The sequence below is a fragment of the Polypterus senegalus genome, chromosome 5 (genome assembly GCF_016835505.1).
Source record: "Polypterus senegalus isolate Bchr_013 chromosome 5, ASM1683550v1, whole genome shotgun sequence".
In the NCBI taxonomy this organism is placed as follows: Eukaryota; Metazoa; Chordata; class Cladistia; order Polypteriformes; family Polypteridae; genus Polypterus; species Polypterus senegalus.
This window is the reverse complement of record NC_053158.1, coordinates 198,478,016-198,501,526: the sequence shown is the minus strand read 5'-3', so window position 1 is coordinate 198,501,526 and position 23,511 is coordinate 198,478,016. Positions and strand designations below refer to the sequence as shown.

At 41.4% G+C, this 23,511-nt stretch overlaps 1 protein-coding gene across 4 annotated transcripts in view; it reads right to left on the bottom strand.

Annotated features, from left to right (window-relative positions):
* LOC120529798 (rho GTPase-activating protein 21-like) overlaps window positions 1-23,511 on the bottom strand; it is a 408,601-nt gene that overhangs the window by 327,465 nt on the left and 57,625 nt on the right. Inside the window, exon 1 of one of the 4 annotated variants that reach the window (XM_039753945.1) lies at window positions 19,895-20,180. The exons of the other annotated variants lie outside the window; for them this stretch is intronic. Coding sequence (XP_039609879.1) covers window positions 19,895-19,987 — 93 coding nt within the window. The 5' untranslated portion in view covers window positions 19,988-20,180. Of the gene's footprint in view, window positions 1-19,894; window positions 20,181-23,511 lie in introns of those variants that run through there. 4 annotated transcript variants of the gene reach the window in all.

Here is a 23,511-nt window from a genome sequence, read left to right as displayed (position 1 = left end):
CTTGTTTTCTGGCCTGGCTTTGTTAAAAATAATCTGCTACGGTTAAACCTAAAAGGAGTGGAAGTAACCCAACTTTGCTTTAAAGATCATTGAGAGACACAAGAGTCCCCTCCACAAGTCAAGTCAAGTTGGGGAGCCTGCACTGGTACAGCGCGTTCCCGCACCCACTACACGACGAAACAACTCGGGATCCCAGCTGGCAACCCCCCAGGCAGACACGCGGCCCAGTCCCACCCTCCAGAAATGACCCTCTATCTGCCGCAGCCAGGTGTTAGGTGGGTGACTCCTTGGCCTGGTCCAGTCACTCGGGTCCCCATCAGTGAGGATCTTACGAGCCGGATCACCCTTGTGGAAACGCGCCACATGGCCACAGTGTCGTAACTGACACTCCCTCACCATCCAGGTCATGTGCCTCATTCGGGACTCCATGAGCAACACAAAGTCAGACCAACGGTACCCAAGAACTCTCTGGAGAGACACACATGAAGAAGTCCAGTCTTCGTCTGAGGTCACTGGATAGCGTCCATGTCTCGCAAACAGGAAGCACCAGGACTCTAAAGACTTAGACCTTCGAGATATCGGGAGCGCCACACACCCCTTTCAGTGACCTCATGACCCCCCACACTCTCCCAATCTGTCTACTGACTTCATAGGAAGAGTCACCAGAGTCATGACTGTCACCACCGAGGTAAGTAAACCTCTCGACGAGGTCGAACAATAAAGATCTTACGAGCCGGATAACCCTCGGGGAAACGCGCCACATGGCCGTAGTGCCGAAACTGACGCTCTCTCACAGTGCAGGTAAAGTGCCTATTAAAATATTGTAAATTCAAAATACACCAGAGCAAGCCTAAGTATCCATGGCATCCTAGGTCTACAAAACTACAAAAACTTTCATATCTAAATCATTTTATGTTTATATTAAAAGAGCTACACAGTTTGGCCATGAATTCACCAACACTGCTGTTGACAAAATTCAAAGACAACAGTCATGTATAAGGCATTGCAGTGGGTAGTGAAAGAATTAAAGGTGGTCTAAAATTGAGTATGTACAGTAGGTGACCAAGCACGTATTGTAAAAAGCCACTGTGACTACACTTGTGAGACACAGACAACAAACTGATGACACACTGCAAAAGCATCACACTAAAGTAAACTTCCAAGAACAGAGGAATGGGGTTGGGTTAGAAAGAAAATGGGTTAGTCGGCCCTGAAGTTGGGGGAATCATGGATATCATTATCTGCCTCATGAAGTAAAAACACAATCAACGAATACAGAGAAGAATTTCAAAACAGGAATACAGCAAATTTCAAAATGTTCTAGTGCTAAACTAGCTGAAGTGCCTGCTGCTGCTGCCCAGGTATATTTGTATAACGAGTGAAGGTAAGAAAGCACACTCTTCATGTGTTTTTCAAATGTTGACCCTTTTTCCCTTGCTTGCTGAAATGCATACCACTGGTCCTCAACCTTAATTCCTTCAAGGTCCCCCAGCGAACTAGGAGAACAAGTGAAGGCTGTACACATCCATCTGTTTCCATCTTATGATTTAGTTCAAAAACCAAGCACAAGCTAACACTTATATTTTTTAAGTAGAATATTAAATTACTGTGGTGGGCTGGCACACCCTGCCTGGAATTTGTTCCTGCCTTACGCCCTGTGCTGGCTGGGATTGGCTCCAGCAGACACCCCATGACCCTGTGTTAAGATATAGCGGGTTGGATAATTGATGGATGGATATTAAATTACAAGCCATTTCAAAAACAAGCCTGTGTGTTTTAATTAAATCATGGCTTCTTAAACAATGGGTCATGGGGTGCATCAAATTCACTGTTGCATCCAATTGGAAAGGGCCATGTATGGTTTGCAAAAGTGCCTCCTGATGGGTCACTAAGGTCAGTTTGACATTGTTCTGCTCTGACTTTGTGCAGTGATTCTCCAAAGGGGATGCAAACAACCCCCAAGTCCAATGCCCCCTACTGACAGTCAAAAGCGATGGTCATCAAGGACTGGGTTTCGATTACACTATAAAAGGCAGGGTTTAGTTTCGAGAAAAAGAAAGGTTAAGAAACCATGCATTAAATAAAAATGATTTTATTATTGTATTATTAGATTATTCTTAACAACATAAAATGAAGCATCGTTTAATGATGATAAACCAGTAAGTACCAAAGTACAGAAATTGTCACTGCGGATAAGTTTTAACAACAAAACCTGCAAACTACTTACTTGCCCTAAGTATTACTTTAATTTTTGCATAAAATTACATAATAAAGAAATTTTTAAAAAAATTAAATGCAGAATTAATAGCATGTTTTAAGTACATTGTGCATCTCAATAAATCAGAATATCATCAAAAAGTTAATTTTAATAATTAAATTCAAAAAGTGAAACTCCTATTATATAGATTCATTATACACAGAGTGATATATTTCACGTGTTTATTTCTTTTCATTTTGCTGGCTTATAGCTAATGAAAACCCAAAATTCAGTATTCAGAAAATTAGAATATTACACAAGACCAATAAAAAAAAAATAATTTTTAATACAGAAATGTCGGCCTACTGAAAAGTATGTCCATGTACGTGCTCAATAGTTGGTCGGGGCTCCTTTTGCATGAATTACTGCATCAATTACTGAAATAAATTAAGTTTTCGATGATATTCTAATTTATTGAGATGCACCTGCATGCATATAGGGCCATTCCTGTGCTCAAAGCTCTTTTATTGGCTGTAAGGACAGTTTTGCAAGTATCCTGGCCAATGCAAATTGTGAACATCCGACAGAAAAGACGAAGCAATGCCACACAAATGTAAGCACGTTGCTCATGGCAGCTCAGATTTGCGCCCTCCTCTTAAGCCCAATCAAACCCTGATTTTTAATGATCTGTGTATTTTACTGCCATTTTATGATTACCTTCACTGCTTTTGCAGCTCCCTTTTCTATCAAGATCTCTGCTCTCCTGAGTTGACAGTTTGTTCTTTGTATTTGCTTGGATTCCACAGTAGTGGAAACTTCTTGTTGGGTTGGAATCATGAATGCTACTTCTTTGTGTTTCCTGGTTTTGTGTGGTATTATGAATCATTGATCAGTAGATTTTTGTGGGGTTGGTCCTACCACTATGACTCATCAATGAAATTCTTGAAAGTTCATGAAGCCTAAATCTGAAATTACATGAAAAATAATATAAATACAACATTTTGCAAAAACAGCCAGCCATTTTTGAGTGATGTGCCGTATCGGTTCCCTTCATCACACCACAATATGCCAAATTCATTTTTGTGGGCTTAGTCATTTAGGTGCGATTGTGTGGTTTCGTGCCACTCTATTTTAAAACTCTGCCTCTCTATGGAACTTTTGAAAGGCCTTAAAAGTCTAGGTATTGAACTGAATGAACAGTGAAATGTAAGGAAAACTTCAGGGGCATCGACTTGGCCCGTTTTGTAGTGATCCATTTTTTTATCTTCATAACAGCAAACCTTTCAGCACAACAATCATCCTCCCCAAAAATATTTTTTGAACCACTATGTTGTTTTACGTTAGTTTAGATTTATTATATAAACTAGATAAGAACTATACATACGTAAGAAAGGCCAGAGCAGGCTCTTTTCTCTTAGGTGACTCCCATTCCTTTAATGTGGGTAGTAACATCCTTCACATCTTCCACAATTTTGTTAAGGCCAGGGTGTGATTTTTTACATGGTGCTGTGCTGGGCTGATAACACCACTTCAAGAGAGGCCCACTGAATCAACAAGCTAATTAAAAAGGGCAAGCTAAGTTACAGGATGCACTCTGAACCCCCTGGAAGGAGCAGAGAATGAAGACAAAACTGAATTCCATTACGAACAAAGCTGCACATCCGCTCACTGACACACCGATACGGAGGACTTACGGCCAACAAATTATGCACCAGAAGTGTGTCAAGAAATGCTACCGTACAGCGCCTCCATTTTCCGGTCCTATGGAATTCCCCCAGTGCACAGTGACTTCCCAAAACTGTGCAGATACACCAAAGTGTGCAGGTAGGTGGTCACAAATCTGTCTCTTTATGAACTCTAAAACATACACAATTGTTTTGTAAGCAGCCCACTGATGTACTCTCTTCCCAATTAGAGTGTCACAGCAAGCATCTTCATGTCTGTCAATTTTACAAGTGAAGAAGTGTTTTAAAATAGAAAGCCAGGCTTCTCTGCTAAAACACAATGGATAGGTGAGTGGTAGAGGCGAGTTAGAACCAACATAAATCCGTTTCTCTAACCCTTGCAAACATAAAGGTGAAAGCTAATATCCTGTTAAAATGGGGGTGGGTGGGCCTAAATGGTATTAAGGCAGGCAGAGATATACACAAGGCTGCTGCTGCTGCTGCTGTGGCTGAGGGCTTAGCCCTGGAGTTTACTGATAAGACACTCATCTGTGAAAACACTCCACCACAGACTTCAGAAATGACACCTAATAACCACTCAAAAAAAAGTGTCTGAAAATAACACTCCACAGATCCTTTATGTTCACACTACATAATGATACAGCTGTTACGTTTTTAGTTTGGGGAGCAACAGCTTTTAGAGTTCTGTCATTTTCAGATCAATGCCGTTTCCCTTCCAGTGAAGATGAGGGAAAACAAGGCTTTGGAGAAATCAATAAAGCTTTCATACTGCATATATGACACTGGCTGTCCTGCAGTGTTACCACAGCAACATTTTCACCAGATGACCTGTGCCAGCAACTCTCAGCTCCAAGCCTACCACATCCCCCATAACCACTTCCCCTTTTCCTCCCTCCTGCCAACCTGTCTGGTATTTGAGACGTATTATAAAAAAAACGTGCAAGTCTCTTCGGTGCGGTACTGGCACTTGCACTGCCCGTCTCACTGTAATGTGGCAAAACTTCCGATACATTCCAGCTGATAGTTTTTCCTTTCATTTTTGTATTCAACACAAGATAACAAAAAACACCCATGCCACACTCGCCAATAAAAGGTCATTTTTGTTTGAGGATGGGGGGAGAGGAGGTTGTTACACAAGCTACCGCGTTTCAATAGCTGACTGACTTATCAGGCTTGACTAACTCCAGCCCAGTAATGTAAAGTACACACAATCAAGGTCGCTGATCTACACATTCTGTAACTGCATATTTAAAGAAGCAAAAGGAAACAGGACTTTTTTTTTAAATATATAAACAGATCTTGCAGAGAAAGCAGAACCCACAAAACATTCCACCATCACTGCAGTTTACACAGAAATGCTGAGAAATCACACTATGCAATGAATCAGCATTTTTGTTCTTGGTGGCCTGTGGATAAACTCTCCAGTATACTTCTTCAGCGGTATTCCAGCACGTAGTATTGTGTGTGTCTGAGCGTCAATGTGATGGAATTGCTCCTCCGTCCAGGGTTGGGTTCAGGTTTGTACCAGGATGTTGCCAGCGCAGGCTCCAGCCCACATTAATACTGAATCGGATCACAATGCCCAAATGATCGCTATATTAGAATTTATAAACAGCAGTGGTAACAGAAAGTGAAATTTGGGTGGTAATAATAATTCTTTACATTTATATAGCACTTTTCTCACTACTCAAAGTGCTTTTGTGATTGGGGAGCCACTTCAAAATCACCAATAATGTGTAGCATCCACACGGATGATGCGGCAGCAGCCATGTTTTGCTCACCACACATTAGCAGTTAGGTGGTGAAGTGGTGAGAGAGAGAGTGATAGGCAGTTAGAGCCTGGGGATGATTAGGGGGCCAGCCAGAATGATGAGGTCGTGGTGAGCAATTTAGCCTGGACATCAGGATACCTCCTGCTCTTTATGAAGAAGGTCTTTTTTTAGACCACAAAATGTCAGGGCCTCGATTTTACATCTCATCCGAATGAGGACGCCATATTTACAGCACAGTGTTCCCTGCGACACTGGGATCCACATTCAAACCACAGGGTAAGCCCCTCTGCTGTCCTCGCTATCATCTCTTCCAGCTGCAACCCAAGCTTTTCCTAGATGGTCTCCCATTCAAGTACTGCCAGGGCCTGAAAATGCTTAGCTTCAGTTGGATGACCTCTTCTCAAGTGCAGGTGGTATGGCTGCTGACAATTTTACATGTGAAAATAGACAGATGAACCTCGGCAGCATGTGAGCTACTTAATAGGATGGCAGAATACTTTCCGTACTGCAGCCATAAAACTCAGATAAGCATTACATACCGTTTGACGCTTTCTAAATTAGTTTTGTGTCTGATGGTTTTATCAACTGATTTTTTTTTTTTTTTTTATTTAAAGCATTTCTTTTTAACAAAGCAGTCTCTTAATTATACATGCCTGGCATAACAAGGAGTTTAACAGAAAATCATTTTGAAACAGGTGTGGTTCGGAAGCTCAGTAACTACTTCAAAGAAGCAGAAAAATAAACTGATGTCTGTTTTGCCAGTCTTAGTTGGCATCAGACAGATCAAATGTGTGACAATCCATCAAGCGTACACAACTTTCAATGTAGAGAGTGGCAGATAAAGAATGAAACAATGGAGGTGAGGAACTGAAAAAGGGGCCCCCCCACAATACAACAGCATCCCGATACTTGAGTTGCAACATAACCAGGGCTGTGGAGTCGGAGTCAAAAGCAATTATTGGGTTACTAGAGACGAAGTCGTAAAAAAATGTACCGACTCTGACTAAATGTAAACAGTAATATAATGTGATAGAATTTCCAATTTCACATGTACTAATTCAATTAATTTTTTCTTAAGATACAGATAGAGAGATAGACTTTATTCATCCCCAAGGGGAAATTCACATACTTCAGCAGCAGCATACTGATAAAAACGATATTAATAAAAGAGCAATAAAAGTGCAGTGCAAGTTAAAAAATGCAAGGTGGAGAGTGCAAGGTAGGTATAACAGTCTATAATCTGGTGTAGTGTTAACATTTACCTCCCGGGCTGGAATTGAAGAGTCGCATAGTGTGGGGTCTCCTCAGTCTGTCAGTGGAGCAGGACGGTGACAGCAGTCTGTCGCTAAAGCTGCATCCTCTGTGTGGAGATGATCCTGCTCAGTGGATTCTCCAATAGATTGAAAGGAGCCTGCTTAACGCCCATCGCTCTGCCACAGATGTCAAACTGTCCAGCTCCGTGCCTACAATAGAGCCTGCCTTCCTCACTAGTTTGTCCAGGCGTGAGTCGTCCTTTATGCTGCCTCCCCAGCACACCACCGCGTAGAAGAGGGCACTCACCACAACCGTCTGATAGAACATCTGCAGCATCTTATTGCAGATGTTGAAGGACGCCAGCCTTCTAAGGAAGTATAGTCGGCTCTGTTTTTTCTTACATAGAGCATCAGTATTGGCAGTCCAGTCCAGTTTATCATCCAGCTGCACTCCCAGGTATTTATAGGTCTGCACAGTCACGTGATGATTACGGGGTCCAGGAGGGGCCTGAGCCTCCTAAAATCCACCACAAGCTCCTTGGTTTTGCTGGTGTTCAGGTGTAAGTGGTTTAAGTGGCACCATTTAATAAAGTCCTTGATTAGGTTCCTATACTCCTCCTCCTGCCCACTCCTGATGCAGCCCACAATAGCAGTGTCATCAGCGAACATTTGTACGTGGCAGGACTCCGAGCTGTATTGGAAGTCCGATGTATATAGGTATATGTATGTTTATATTAAAATACAGCCTCCTTTTTCATTTTTTTTCTTTTGTTTAATGTTACTTAATGTCTGTAACTTCTTTAATATAAAAAAGCCACAACAGCATTACAACAGCCATTTAAACCCCAGCTTTAACAGGTTAGGGTGCTAAAAAGTAGCATAATGATTCACGTTGACAGTGATGTAGTATGTTGTGTGCTTTCAATCAACATAGTAAATAATTACAAATAGAGAAGGAGTCGGAGATGCCAGAAATTGAGGAGTCCAAGTTGAAGGTTGGTTGGTTGGATATGAAAGGCATGCATAGATAGATGCATAGATAGATAGATAGATGCATAGATAGATAGATGCATAGATAGATAGATGCATAGATAGATAGATAGATACTTTATTAATCCCAAGGGGAAATTCACATATACCAAATACACAGCACTAAACTGTCATTTTTTTTTTTTTTAATGTTTTCAAATATTAAATTCTGTAATTTTGAATATAAAATATTGTAATTTAGTGAACTGGCATCACTAAACTGACCCTAGTGTGTGTTCACCCTGACAGACTGGGTGTGCCCTTGAGCAAAGCCCTTAACCTGAAAACTGCTATAGGGGTGCCGTACAATGGCTGACCCAGTGTGCTGACCTCACCCCACCCCCCCAAAGGTAATGTGAAAAGACAATTAAATTATACCAAAAGCAAAAATGAAACTTCTAATGGGTTCATTAGATAGACACAAACACAAGATCATATTTCTGATTTTATTTTTTGCATGCACATTTTGTGTCAGCAAGTGTTTCCATTCGTTATTAGCATATTGGTAAAATGGTATTCTCGAAATCCACACTTAAAGAATTTCAACCAGTATACCAGATCAACCAGTCTATCATCCATTACTGGATGAATGTTCTCAAAAATTTTTATTACACTGATACCTTTCTTTTTCTTGCAAAACATCCTTCACAACCATCTCTATTGAAAGGGCATTGCATATGCATGTTTCAACTCCCAATTCCGAGGACATTGGACACCAAGGTGAGAGCATTCAGGACAGCCAGAGTAGGCAGTTCAAATGCTCCTCAGGAACTACCCTGCAAAAACCCAGAATCAGAGCCAGAAGCAGGGAGAATTAAATTCCCGATTCGGCCAATTATCTGATGAGGGAGTCTGAGACGTGTGTGGCAGAAACATCAGGTTTGCAGAAGTCACTACCAAACAAAGCCATCAGCCTCCACTACCCTAAGACCTACAGGTGTTTTTTGAAGACTGGACTCTCCAGCCGTCTTAGTTCAAGAATATGACAGACCTGAGTCACTTTGGTTAATCTGACCATGATGACAATGAGCATATTCTATGCATGGCATGTAATCCATTTCTGTGAAAATGACTATTTCTCAGTGACCCATACATTTCTGTTATTTCTTGACAATCCAGGAAGTTCCTTGAGCTAGTAATTTGAGATTATAGCGCTTACTGTATATACAGGGTGTTTCAAATATACTGGTGGATTGCTAATTACTTCATATTTTATTTTGCTTGCATAAATATATAATCTGCTGTATATAATTTGGATGTTACATTTTTATACTTAGTGCATACAGTAGATTGTGACACGAATTATATCCAGTATTCCAGCTGTTCGCCAATACCATACCAGGCACTGCTGAAATGGCAGAATTAGTGATCCGCAAAAGTCCACCAAGGTCTGTTGAGATCGTTGCATTCATTTCTCAAGTTCTTTTGAATGTATTCCACATTAAAAGTTTCATATCACAGACATTCTTCCAGATAACCCCACAGGAAAGTGTGTGCATTTTTTGAATACCCTGCCTAAATAAAGATGGAACCGAATATACAGCTTTCTGTAATTCCTCATTGCCAGTAAGTCAATTAGGAAATAGTAGGAGAAAAAAAAAAAAATTCTAATTTTTGCTTATTAAAAGGGATGCTTTGTGCCTGTTGTATAAGCCATTAAGGTGAGAGTAAACCAGAACTGCCGCAAACGGAGACAGGAAGCTTACATTTTGGCTCATGTCAGTTAATTACTAATGCCGACGCTCAGAGACATTAAAACTAGAGAGAGAAATTAGGGAAAAATGGAGAGTCGGATGATAGTCCTGCTTGGTGAAGACAGCCAGAAACACATCTGAAACTACTGAAGGTGTTGCTTGTAATAGCTCGAAGATTCACAGATACCAACAATGGCTTCATAATCTGTCAAAAACGTTGTGGGAAGTGCAACCGTTGAACCTGTTTGAGCCCAAATGCTGAACACATTCCATGTCCTGATAAATGATTTTGTATGGCTCTGAAGTGACACCATCTGCACGGTATTATGGCAACAGCCACCTCTGTGCTTTGGGTCAACTTGTCTGCCAGTTCTAATTAGACTTTGTGCAACAAGAAGAAGTAAAAACCTTAACACCTATAAAGGGGAGAGAAAAAGATTTTTTTCATTCCTCATTTTCTACTACATTCCATAGTTTTCTCTTCAGATTTGTACACTTCGCCAGTGCCGTGCAGAACAGCAGTATTTTGTACAATACAACACAATGTATTGTTGTATAGCCCAGAATCAAACAAGAAGTGTCGCAATGGGCTTTAACAGGCCCTGCCTGTTGACATTCCCCCAGCCTTGACTCTCTAAAATGACAAGAAAAAACTCCCCCCAAAAAAAAAAAAATGGATGAAACCTTGGGAATGGCGTTTCAAAGAAAGACCCCCTTTCCAGGTAAGTTGGGAGTGCAGTGAGTGTCAAAAGGAAGGGGGTCAATACAATACAATACAATACAATACACAGAACAGAACAAATCCTCAATACAGTATAAAAATTTTAGAAGTACAGAGCAGAATTTAACAGTAGATTATATCACATAATAGGATTTGAGTCCTGGAGACCTCAGCCATCAAAGCTGCCTCCCCCATTTGGCCATTCCATAGCTGAAACAGCACTGGGCCAGCCAATCCGATGAAAGGACTCCTCTTTCCCACGATTCCTGTGAACCTCCATCAGGGATGACTTTACCTTAGGCAGGCAAAACAATTTGGCAGGTGGGCCGTGGCACCAAGTGCCACATTTGAGAGAGCTATTCTCTGCTGTAAATGCTTTCAGGAATAGGCCCAGATACTATAACGTGAATGACAGAGTTTAAAGTTGAATGGATAGATGGACGGACAGATAGACAGGAGTTCTCTGCTCAGCCAGGCCTAAGAAGTCAAGAACAATAGCCTCCTATACAGATGACTTCATACAGATGGAGACAGGCTATGCAGTAATGTCATTTTCATCTACTCTATACATATATAAAATCCTAAGCCTAAAAGTGCAACGATGTTGTGCAAAATTTTATGTGACATTTTTATGTCACGTTTTGGGTCACGCTTTAAATCAGGCTTATTTTAAAACCTACATATACTGTATATGTTTGGTATCATTCTTTTCAGAAAGTTTTGAACTTTAATGTGATGTTGTTAGATTTTTAGATTCTTATTCTGTTTTTAAATGATAAACTAAAAAAATATCCCACGAGACGAGACTTTGTACCAAAAGATTTAACCACACCCGGGGCTGGAAATAAAAGACAAAGTGTTGAACAGCTGCTGTGCAGGCTTTTAAATGTTCGATGCGCCGTGCAAGATGCAGATCACACAGCACAGCAGCAATGTTTCCCATTGTATCACCGTTTAAGAGGGGTTTCGGAGAAGAGACTGCGTCTCCTTGGTGTGCGTTCAGCCCCCCTCTTCACAATGCGAGCAGCAGAGACGCAAAGTCGCTGGCGCGTAATACAGGCCAGCAGGGTTGGCCAGCGAAGCGAGCAGGGGGGGAAACACTAGTATATTATAGTTTTCATGAAAACTAATTTGTGGATAAGCTATTAAAGCCAAGAACAGATGATTTTCAAAATATTAACACTTAAACCTTCACCAATTCAAACTGTTTAGCTGTCTCTTTAACACTTCCCATTGCGTGTTTACGTGTGTTTAAAATGCCATTTCAGTTAGGGAAAGCGTGCTATTGGCCTCTGAGAAACCTGGTTAACAGAGATCGGTTCTCTGCGAATAGTCCAGTTATGTGGCCATATAAACCATTAGCCAGGTTACTGTTAAGGATTTTGTAATCTGTGCATGTCCGATGCATTCCGTCAGCCTGCGCGTGTATTTCACAAGATTTTAGCAGCCATGGTTAGAAGCATCCACAAATTACATTTTCAGAGGCAAATATTCGGGCAATCACACGATTCCTTCTTCTGGCTGAAATAGTCTATCTCAGTATTTTAGAAATCACAAAATTTACAGTATGTTGGAGAGTTGAACTTGCAGTGCTAAACTCAGCAACGCGATATGGAGAGCAGTAGAGCAACACATTAAAAGTAATGTACGCTATTTAGCCCAGTTGCTTTTTAAAGTAATGCATTCCCTAAAGTGATACTCAGTAACAATTCCTGTGTTATTATTCCAGCAGCAGCACGGAGTGTAAGCCAAGAAGCACACATATCGATCGGTATGGTGGTACTTTGCGGGGCTCAGCTGCATAGTCAAGAGTTTGCTGCATGCAATCCAGTAATAGAAACTTATTAATAAAGCATAAATTTGACTAGACATACTTATAAAAAGGCCAAGCGGAATGCGGCTTTGGTTGTTGCTGAGGCAAAAACCCGGGCATGGGAGGATTTTGGAGAGGCCATGGAGAACGACTTTCGGACGGCTTCGAGGAGATTCTGGTCCACCGTGTGGATGGTGCTCTTCTGACCTCAACTCGAGACGTTGTGGGCCGGTGGGGTGAGTACTTCGAAGACCTCCTCAATCCCACTAACATGCCTTTCAATGAGGAAGCAGAGCCTGGGGACTCTGAGGTGGGCTCTCCCATCTCTGGGACTGAAGTCACCGAGGTGGTCAAAAACTCCTTGGTGGCAGGGCCCCGGGGGTGGATGAGATACGCCCGGAGTTCCTTAAGGCTCTGGATGTTGTAGGACTTTCTTGGTTAACACGTCTCTGCAACATCGCATGGACATCAGGGACAGTGCCGCTGGAATGGCAGACCGGGGTGGTGGTCCCCCTCTTTAAAAAGGGGGACCGGAGGGTGTGTTCCAACTATAGAGGGATCACACTCCTCAGCCTCCCTGGAAAAGTCTATTCGGGGGTTCTGGAGAGGAGGGTCCGTCGGATAGTCGAACCCCGGATTCAGGAGGAACAGTGTGGTTTTTGTCCTGGTCGCGGAACAGTGGACCAGCTCTACACCCTTAGCAGAATCCTGGAGGGTGCATGGGAGTTTGCCCAACCACTCTACATGTGTTTTGTGGACTTGGAAAAGGTGTTCGACCATGTCCCTCAGGGAATCCTGTGGGGGGGTGCTCCGGGATTATGGGGTACCGGACCCCCTGATAAGAGCTGTTCGGTCTCTGTACAACCGGTGTCAGAGCTTGGTCCGCATTGCCGGCAGTAAGTCGAGCCCGTTTCCAGTGAGAGTTGGACTCTGCCAGGGCTGCCCTTTGTCACCGATTCTGTTCATAACTTTTATGGACAGAATTTCTAGGCGCAGCCACGGTGTTGAAGGGGTCCGGTTTGGTGGACTCAGGATTGGGTCACTGCTTTTTGCAGATGGTGTTGTCCTGTTTGCTTCATCAGGCCGTGATCTTTAGCTCTCTGGAGCGGTTCGTAGCCGAGTGTGAAGCGGCTGGGATGAGAATCAGCACCTCCAAATCCGAGACCATGGTCCTCAGCCGGAAAAGGGTGGAGTGCCCTCTCAGGGTTGGGGGTGAGATCCTGCCTCAAGTGGAGGAGTTCAAGTATCTCAAGGTCTTGTTCACGAGTGAGGGAAGAATGGAGCGTGAGATTGACAGGCGGATCGGTGCGGCATCCGCAGTGATGCAGGCTCTGCACCGGTCTGTCGTGGTGAAGAAAGAGCTGAGCCGTAAGGCAAAGCTCTCAATTTACCAGTCGATCTACGTTCCTACCCTCACCTATGGTCATGAGCTATGGGTAGTGACCGAAAGAACGAGATCGCGAATACAAGCGGCTGAAATGAGTTTCCTCCGCAGGGTGTCTGGGCTTTCCCTTAAAGATCGGGTGAGAAGCTCAGTCTTCCGGGAGGGCTCAGAGTAGAGCATCGAGAGGAGTCAGATGAGGTGGCTCGGGCATCTGATCAGGATGCCTCCTTGACGCCTCCCTGGTGAGATGTTCCGGGCACGTCCAACCGGGAGGAGGCGCCGGGGAAGACCCACGACACGCTGGAGGGACTGTGTGTCCCGGCTGGCCTGGGAATGCCTTGGGATTCTCCTGGAAGAGCTGGAAGAAGCGGCCGGGGAGAGGGAAGTCTGGGCCTCTCTGCTTAAGCTGCTATCCCCGCGACCCGACCTCGGATAAGCGGAAGAGGATGAATGGATGGACTTCTAAAACACAAAAAAAATTATCACAGGCGTCAGGCTTACTTTCAGATTCACATTGGACAATGATTATTTTTTTTTTGGTGTGCAGTTTAAGGGTGTCACAGTATTTTCACAAAGAACTACTCCAGAAGATTACCTGCACATGTGAACGGGGATTATTAAAAAACCAGGCGGCTTCTACTTTATCCAGTTTATTCACATACATGTGCATGTAAACACATTAGATAGATAGAGAGATACTTTATTAATAGTTTTGATAGACAAAATGTAAAAACACTATATAATAGATAGATACTGTTGGATACAAATGCAGTATACTGTATATTAGATAGAAAAATCTTTAGTTATTTTATACTTTGTGTTATTATAATTATTTATATATTATGTTCATTTACTCATCATTTTAATTACTGTTTAATGTAATGTAGTATGTTTTTATTTACTATAATATTTATTGACTGCTGTGCTTGTTCTACATTATACTTCAAATCACAAAGAAATGAACTGCCACAATCACTCAGTCTTTGCTATAAAAAGGTACAATGGAAATCGTACATGAATATAAATCAATGTAATAGGAGATAATCTATCAGCGTTTTCAAGCAAATACAATGATTTGCTTCACATTATGTAAAAATAATATTATATTATTATATTATATTATTATTATATTATATTAGATCCAGTGCTAGCAAAACTAGTAAAAAGTGCAATGGATGTTCTTGCAGCGCCTATTTTAACCGTTATCAATAGTTCATTACTGCATGGCACCGTACCTGATGCACTAAAAGTGTCAGTCATTAAACCTTTACTTAAAAAGTCAGACCTAGACCCACACATACTAAATAACTATAGGCCTATTTCAAATTTACCATTTCTCTCTAAAATACTAGAGAAAGTAGTCGCCAGTCAGCTTCAGTCACACCTTACGCATTACAATTTATTTGAGAAATTCCAGTCTGGCTTTCGCACTGGTCATAGTACAGAAACGGCACTAACACGGGTTGTAAATGACATTCTGATATCCTCTGATGAAGGAAATTCCACTGTAATTATGTTGTTGGACTTAAGTGCAGCATTTGACACCATTGACCATTCTATTTTACTGCACAGGCTAGAAAGCGATGTTGGGCTTACAGGCCCGTGCTCGTTGGTTCAGTTCTTATTTATCAAATCGATTCCAGTATGTACAGAAATGTGCAGACAGTACTCCATCATTATACACAGAAGTTCAATATGGTGTCCGCAGGGCTCAGTACTGGGACCTTTACTGTTTTCACTTTACATGCTTCCACTTGGATCTCTCATTAGGAAACATAATTTTAATTTTTACTTTCGTATGCAGTTTACACCCAGTTATACCTTTCATTTAAATCAAATGAAGTTTCTCCGATGTTGTCTTTAATTAGTTGTGTTAGTGAATTAAAGGAATGGATGAATGAGAACTACTTGTCTTTAAATACAGATAAAACAGAGATGTTAATTGTTGGAGGGAATGACGCTGATCACAGCAATATTTTGTCGTCATTTAACTCAGTTGGAATCCCAATTAATTTTACTGAATCAGCCCGCAATCTAGGAGTTATCTTTGACTCTAGCATGTCATTTAAAGCGCATATTACAAAGTCGTCCAAAACATGTTTTTCCATCTTAAAAATATTAGGAAATTAAGGCGCTTTCTAAATAAACAGGATTGTGAGAAATTAATTCATGCATTTATCTCTAGTAGGATTGACTACTGCAATGCGGTGTTCACTGGCTGTTCAAACTGTTCTCTATACAGCCTCCAGTTAATCCAAAATGCGCTGCAAGAATTATTACAAGAACAAGAAAATATGAACACATAACCCCAGTTCTTAAATCTTTACACTGGCTCCCAGTTAAGTTTAGGGCAGATTTCAAAATCCTCCTTTTAACATATAAAGCATTAAATGGCCAAGGTCCGCTTACTTGTCTGAACTTATCATGACTTACAAACCTGAGCACATTAAGATCTCAAGATGCCGGTCTGCTTAGGATTCCAAGGATTAATAAAATAACAGTGGGAGGTCGAGCTTTTAGTTACAGGGCCCCTAAACTGTGGAATGGTCTTCCTGCTTCCATAAGAGATGCCCCTCGGTCTCAGCCTTTAAATCCCGGCTGAAGACTCACTACTTCAGTTTAGCATATCCTGACTAGAGCTGCTGATTAACTGTACATACTGCATCTCTGTTGTTAGTCATTAGCACTATAACATAAGTAACATGATAATTATATTTGAATACTAACCCTCACCTATTCTGTTTCTTTTCTCGGTACCCAAATGTGGCATTGGTGCCACGCCCACCTGCCAAGTTGTTTGCCTGCCTATGGTAAAGTCATCCCTGATGGAGGATCACAGGAATCATGGGAAAGAGGGTCCTTTCATCGGAGCAACGTTTCAGCCGTGGCATGGCCAAATGGAGAGCAGCTAGATGGATGAGGTCTCCAGGACTCTAAAAATATCCAAACCTAATTATGTCATATCATCTACTGTTAAACCGTAATTCTAAAATTTTTATTATTATGCTGTCTTAAGGAATTGTTCTGTTGTGTATATTGTATTGTATTGACCCCTACTTTTGACACCCACTGCACGCCCAACCTACCTGGAAAGGGGTCTCTCTTTGAACTGCCTTTCCGAGGTTTCTTCCATTTTCCCTACAAGGTTTTATTGGGAGTTTTTCCTTGTCTTCTCAGAGAGTCAAGGCTGGGGGCTGTCAAAGGCAGGGCCTGTTAAAGCCCATTGCGGCACTTCCTGTGTGATTTTGGGCTATACAAAAATAAACTGTATTGTATTGTATATAAAATTCTTTTCCCGTTTGTAACGGAAATTACATATGATCACAGAACATAATACAGGACCTAATCACTTGGTTTGTGGATGCCATTTTTATATCGTCTTTATGAATTGTTATCATTTGTGTGAGAGTTACTTTACCGATATTGAAAAGAAGTAAACACAAACACGCCGATCCATCCCATAGAAGTGTGCCCTGTGTCGCCCTCTCCCAATCCTCCTCTCTGGACTCCAGCACTGACCCGTTCGCTTCCAGGCGCGTTCTGATAGGGAAGTTTTATTTATTTGTCCAAGTGACTGTCACGGAAACTGCCACATTATAACTTTTTTTAAATTGGCAGTACTTGATAGTAGAAGAGATGAGGAAAACAGCTTTGCGCCTTTCTACTTTTTAACTGTGCCGAGCTGTAAACAATGTGAAGATGACACCGCCTTCAGCGGCCAGGGGTCGTGAGAACAAAGTAGACGCTCGGAGGCACGGAATGTCAGGCTGCTCTGCCGGGTAAAGAGCTTCACAGTTTTGGGCAGCGTCCTCTCTTCTCGCACTGTTTGTGACACTTCGAGTGCCCCGTGGGTTCCTGGGAGAGTGAAAATCTTTGGGAATTAGTGTAATCGGTGCCATCGAAGCAGTACTCTCTTTGTAAGTTGCGCTTCACGACTACTTACTGTCCCTTAAGGTGAGTTCAGGTCACTAAAACTCCGCAACAATCAAGGTTGCTTTTGTGATAAATTCTTTTAAGAAGATGGAGGGTTTACATCTAAGAAGATGTACCAACCTCTTCCTGTTAAGTTTTGGACTTGGGAATTGTTTGGACCTTCTGCCTGTTAAGCACGTAAGAGCAGCGTCCACATTTCTCAGAATCATTTTTCTTTTAAATCACAGGCACATAGTCCAAGGTTGTCAGGCTGAAATTTGCAGGACTGCATAGAAAATGTAATTTCTATACCGCAGCGGTCGTGTAGCGCCTTTCACAAGGGATCTGCTACCGAGAGAAGATCCAAATACATTTAAGCTGCTGTTAGTGCTACTTACCTGTTGTGTTACAGTGCCTTTAAAATGTACTTTATCTGAAAGCACTCCAGTACTGCTCAATATATCTTTACTTCTTACATGTTAATGTTTTACTATTTAATAATTTATATACTACATTTTATTTTTTTCCCTTGCACTCCGTGAGCGAAGCCACTGGGTAATCAGCTAGTAATAATAATAAAACAGGTATGCTTTTTATTCAGCAGTCCTTACCAAAAACGACCTGGCTGTCTGTCCCTGTCAGGTACGCCTTACAATAGACAGCTGCAGCTTGGTCTATGACGTTCAACTAAGCAGAAGTCCTAAAGTAGCCTGCAGTCTTCACCAATGCTACTCATCACGTACTTCACATGGTCCTGAGAGAAATTTCACTATCAAGGCTATCAATGCAGTATAAGTGAACAAAAAGGCTCCGAACCTCAAAGTTCAAATATAATCATACTGTAACAAGCTAAAAGAACATGGATGCTCTTGATTTTTACTTTTTTTCCCCCAAATGCTGGTACCTCTCTCTCTCGGCACAAACATTTTTTAATTGGCAAATGACTGACGGCCTTTCTATCCCAGAGTGATCTTTATTTTTCTTGTTTCATTACCATGCATTCTAGGCTAAGGTCTTCCAATATTTTAACATAAAGGAGGAAGGACATGGTAATTAACACTAACTTAACTAAAAAATGATTATGGTGAGCATTAGTTGCTAAAATATTTAATTATAGGGACAGTTGATTTTTTTTTGTTTTAATTAAAAACACACAGTGTAAAATGAAAGGGCAGACACGCTTCTCCCCTGACACGAATTGGACGCTTCAAACCAGCTCAAGCTTTAAGACTCCACTTCAAAACACTTTTGTTCAAAATATGCAATTGAGAAAAGATCTGCTCACTCTGCATCTGCATCAAAGTGATTAAAACAATATGTTGACTCTGACATAGCAGATTGGAAATTACCATCTTTCCCTCGGAGCCGAACTGCCTATTATCTACAGCATGCATTTAATCTCCCCAAACATTGGGCTCCCTAGACATTTGCCCGCAGGGTCTCACAATGGCAAGTCTAGGGTTTGGACTAGAGATCAGGTGGACAAATTAGCATGTTGTACCCCAGCAATGAAGCCAAAGATGAAAATAATTGGGTTTTAGCAGACTGGTGTTATGAATAATGAGCAGATTCATGCTGGAGTCGATAGCACAATAGCTACTTGTGAAATGTGCACAACACAAATAACAAATTATACATTCACAGAGGCTTAACAACACAGTAGCCAGAATCCATGCACTGGCCAAAGCCAACATTACCTAAATGCAAATTTTACACACCCTCTTCTTTGAATGATGACAAAAAAGCAAACCTTCTAGACATTCTTTCCAATATATTGGACTTATTTTAATATATTGGTCCATATGGTCACGATATTCTGATGCGGAGCAAAAGCAATGTGCAACATTAAGCATCTTCACCTGCTAGCGTGTGACAGGAATTCGCTGCATGTATAGAATGAAGTGACAGTGCCGGGAGCCACAAGGTTTAGTGGCAGGAACAAGCAGCGTACATTTTGCTGTCTCACTGTCCTACAATAAATAGTTAATGTAATAATCTATCTCATGAGCCCAGATTTTCACTGACAGAATTTAAATGATAGATAAAACGAGGAGGTAAATAATGCCCACCTATCCGAAGCTCCTATATGTGTTTTCCATGGGCAGTTCTTTTAGTCCCCTTCCTGAAAAAGGTCACTAAAAAAAAAAAAAAAAAAACACGATACTGGCACACATCTTGCCACATTTTATACCTAAACCCTGGACCACAGTGATTAGAGTGGATTGGTGAAACATTTAGTTATTTCCATTGCCCTTAACAGCACTCCACAAACAATCCGCCAAGATATTCAAGGGTAATAAAAGTAGTCAACCTGCAAATGAAGAAGCAAAGCTGGGAAAGATGGGAAGCGGGTATGCAGGTGTACCGCTCACATTTGCATAGCTTTATTTTTCTGCCACTGATAAATGCACAAATAAAATAAAATCAGACAAACCTGATTGGCCCAGGCACAGTACAAGTTGCAGATCAAACTCCAGTTGTGATTAATCATACAGTCAAACACACCAAAATGAGCCATCCTTGGCATGGCAGCAGTAAAGTATGCATGCGTCAGTAGCGGCTTATGTCTCTCAGGCGGCCCCAGTCCCTGTGGTGCACAGTCCTGATTGAACCAGGGCACTGATGAGACTTAGACGTGGGACCTCTCCCCCTGCCCATCTGTCAGCCCAGCAGGCAATCTGACTGTGAGAAACATCCCCAGCAAAACTAATTAACTATGAATTAATACAGTAAACTGGATGAATTAAAAATCCACAAAGGCAAACTGCATCTCTTTAGCGTTACTGCGTAGAAGCCGGGAAGGTTTCAGGCGAGAGTCTGCCATTAGTGATCCACTGCCATGTAAAAGCACAGAAATATTCGGAGAGATCCAAGCAGCTAACGGCTGCAGAGTGCAGCAACCAATAAAACCGCATTGGAAACCTGCATCTGCGGCAGGACACTGTTTAAAAAAGTCCCCTCTGTCAGAGGCGAAGCACAAACTATTCACGACTGAACAGCTAACAGCATGGTGTTGTGCTCACAGAATGGCCTGAATAGTAACAATGGACTTTGTTAGTGGGTGGGGGGAATGGAGAGCAGCGATTTCAGATCTCTCACCAGAATACTCATTAAAAAAATTAACAAGACCACAAAGAATAAGACATTTAGAAAGTACAAATCCACTGTACGGGGTGTGCAAAGGAAAATACAATTTCACTGTGACCATTTTTACTAATGTTTATTTTGCCATTACATTTATTGTGATAAAGCAAGTATTAATACATGGCATTAATAGTTGAAGGGTTTTTTTTTAACACAATTAATAAAAGAAATGTCTATCTATAGAATAAAAGGAGGCTTTCAGGCAAAAAACTATGGAACGAAAATAGAAAGTTAGAAACACAAAGGCCATTAGTCAAAGCTCCACCAATACTGTCGTTATTGACAGGGCAGCATTGTTGTTGTAAAGTATGTAAGAATTTGGCCCTGATGCATTCACTAATATACAGAGAATGACAGCTAAGAACTGATTCCTTGTTTTTTATGGCATGTAAATTTTAGTCAAAGTGCATACACAAATGGTAGCTGCTTCACGGCTCAGAAGTTCAAATCCTAGCCCGAGGACTGCTTGACTAGAGTTTGCATTTTTTCCTCATGTTAGGCTGATAAGCTTCCGTGGGTTGGAGGTGAAAAAAAGGATGTAAAGCATAGAACAGCTGCACCATAAGCATTAAATGCAAGGGGACTAGGCCGTATATGCACCAACTTAGGGACCACCCTTACCATTAAGGAGGAGTGGAGACTCTGTGATTAAGGATCTGTGCTGGTACCTGGAGGGTTGCTGGTTCAAATCGCGTTACTGCCAGAAAGGACCAACACTACTCCGTTGGGCTCTTGACCAAGGATCACAACCTGAAAATTTGGTCCAGGTGTGCTGTACAATGGCTGCCCCTGCGCTCGTCACTTTAGTCTAACTTACCTTGACTTGCGTTGATCATTAGACTGTTAATATTGCAATGTAAATTAAGAAAACCGAGCTCCCCCGAGCTACTCTTGGTGAGGATATTATTGTACCTTCTCCTTCCATAAGGAATTGTGGCGTCATTTTTGATTCCACCCTTTCTTATTCAAACCACATAAATCACAATAAGAAACCTTATTACTTTAACCTCTGGAACATATTCTGTGCTCGCTCGTTCTACTTTTACTGGCGCTGAGAAACCTGTCCATGGATTTATTACAACCCATATCGACTCCTGTTAGTTCCCAACTAGCACGTGGCCCCTTAGGTTATCTCTTGCTTTAAAATGCTGCTGCAAGATTCCTTACACAGACCCGCAAACGTTAAGCATGTAACACCTGTTCTGCTATGCGTTCACTGGCTCCCTGTGTATTATGGGAATGAATGTAAAATTCTATTGCTAACATATAAAGCTTTAAATGGCTTTGAACCAGACTGCTTCAATAATATCCTCCGTGACTCTGCACCTGTCTGCCCAGTAAGGCCTACTCAACAATCTTGTTATGCCCCAAACTAACCTGTGCTCTGTAGATGATGGTGCCTTCAGCTCTACTGTCCACACACTGTGACTTAAAAATCTCTGGAAAAGTCGTACAATGTGACATGGCCTTTAGGGGTGTCATTCCAAACTTCATTCACATAATCTCAGGAAGTCAGGAGCAGTTGTGGCACACTCCAGAGACTGCCCGTCACATAGTGTGACATACCTAGCAACTCAGTCCAGCTAGTTTGCAAACTGCCCCGACATACTCAATTAGGTTTGATTTTTGTCTAAAGTCGAAGGGGTGGGTTCTGTATGCATGAGAGCTGACATCCAATGAATGCTCTGCCATTAGTACAATTCTTATAATGCAGCAGTTCGAAATAAAGAACTTGGGTGTTTTGGACCTAATCAACAGAAATGAGATTCAGCTATCTGATGTCTCGTGTTTGATGCATCATGATGGAACAAAAAAAAGAAAAAAAAGGGTCAAGATTGTGGCTGAACTCGCCATACCTGTATACCCTATGTACAACACCAGAGTTTTTAGAGAGAACATTATTGGCTGTTTAAATGGATTGAGCTTGCGATACTTTGTGAGTTTCAAGCACAGTTTCACATTTACACAGTAGGGGAATCAGACATCTATAACAATTTCTGTTCGTACAAACTGACGTCCTCAGGCAACGAGATCAGCAACTGCAGTCGTCAAGTCTAGTCTGTAATGTGACATTGACTTAAATCAATTAGATCCACTGACTCCATTCTTGGTTTTAAATGGAAACTAAATCACACTGGCTCAGGAAATCATTTAATTTACCTTGACATCCTGGCCCTTTCTCTCAGTTTAACCTTAAATGCCTTAAGAATGGAAAAGGCACTATATAAATAAAATGTATCATTATTATTATAATCATTATTATTACTCTTGCTGTCTACACATTAATATAACAAATGATGTTATTTGAATTTTTATTTGGGTCAGTCCCCAATTGTAATTCAAAGCTTTATCTTTTATTTAGTGTTTTATATATCACTATTGTATTATTACAATTATATATATCTATGTAATACTGTGGGTATATATATATATATATATTTGTTAATTTGTATATTTTATATATTTGTAAAAATTATATATAAATAAATAAAATACTGTTATATTACAAGAGTGATTTGCAACCGACGTTTACCAGCAAGAGTAACAGGGAAGGCCTACAAGACGGCAGTGAGACCAGCTATGTCATATGGGTTGGAGACGGTGTCACTGACAGGAGAGACAGCTGGAGGTGGCAGAGTTAAAGATCCTAAGATTTGCATTGGGTGTGACAAGGATGGACAGGATTAGAAATGAGGACATTAGAGGGTCAGCTCAGCTGGGAGACAAAGTCTCAGAGAGGCAAGATTGCGTTGGTTTGGACATGTGCAGAGGAGAGATGCTGGGGATATTGGGAAAAGGATGCTGGAGCTGCCAGGTGAGAGGAAAAAAGGAAGGCCTAAGATAAGGTTTATGAATGTGCTGAGAGAGGACATGCAGGTGATGGGTGTGACAGAGCAAGATGACGAG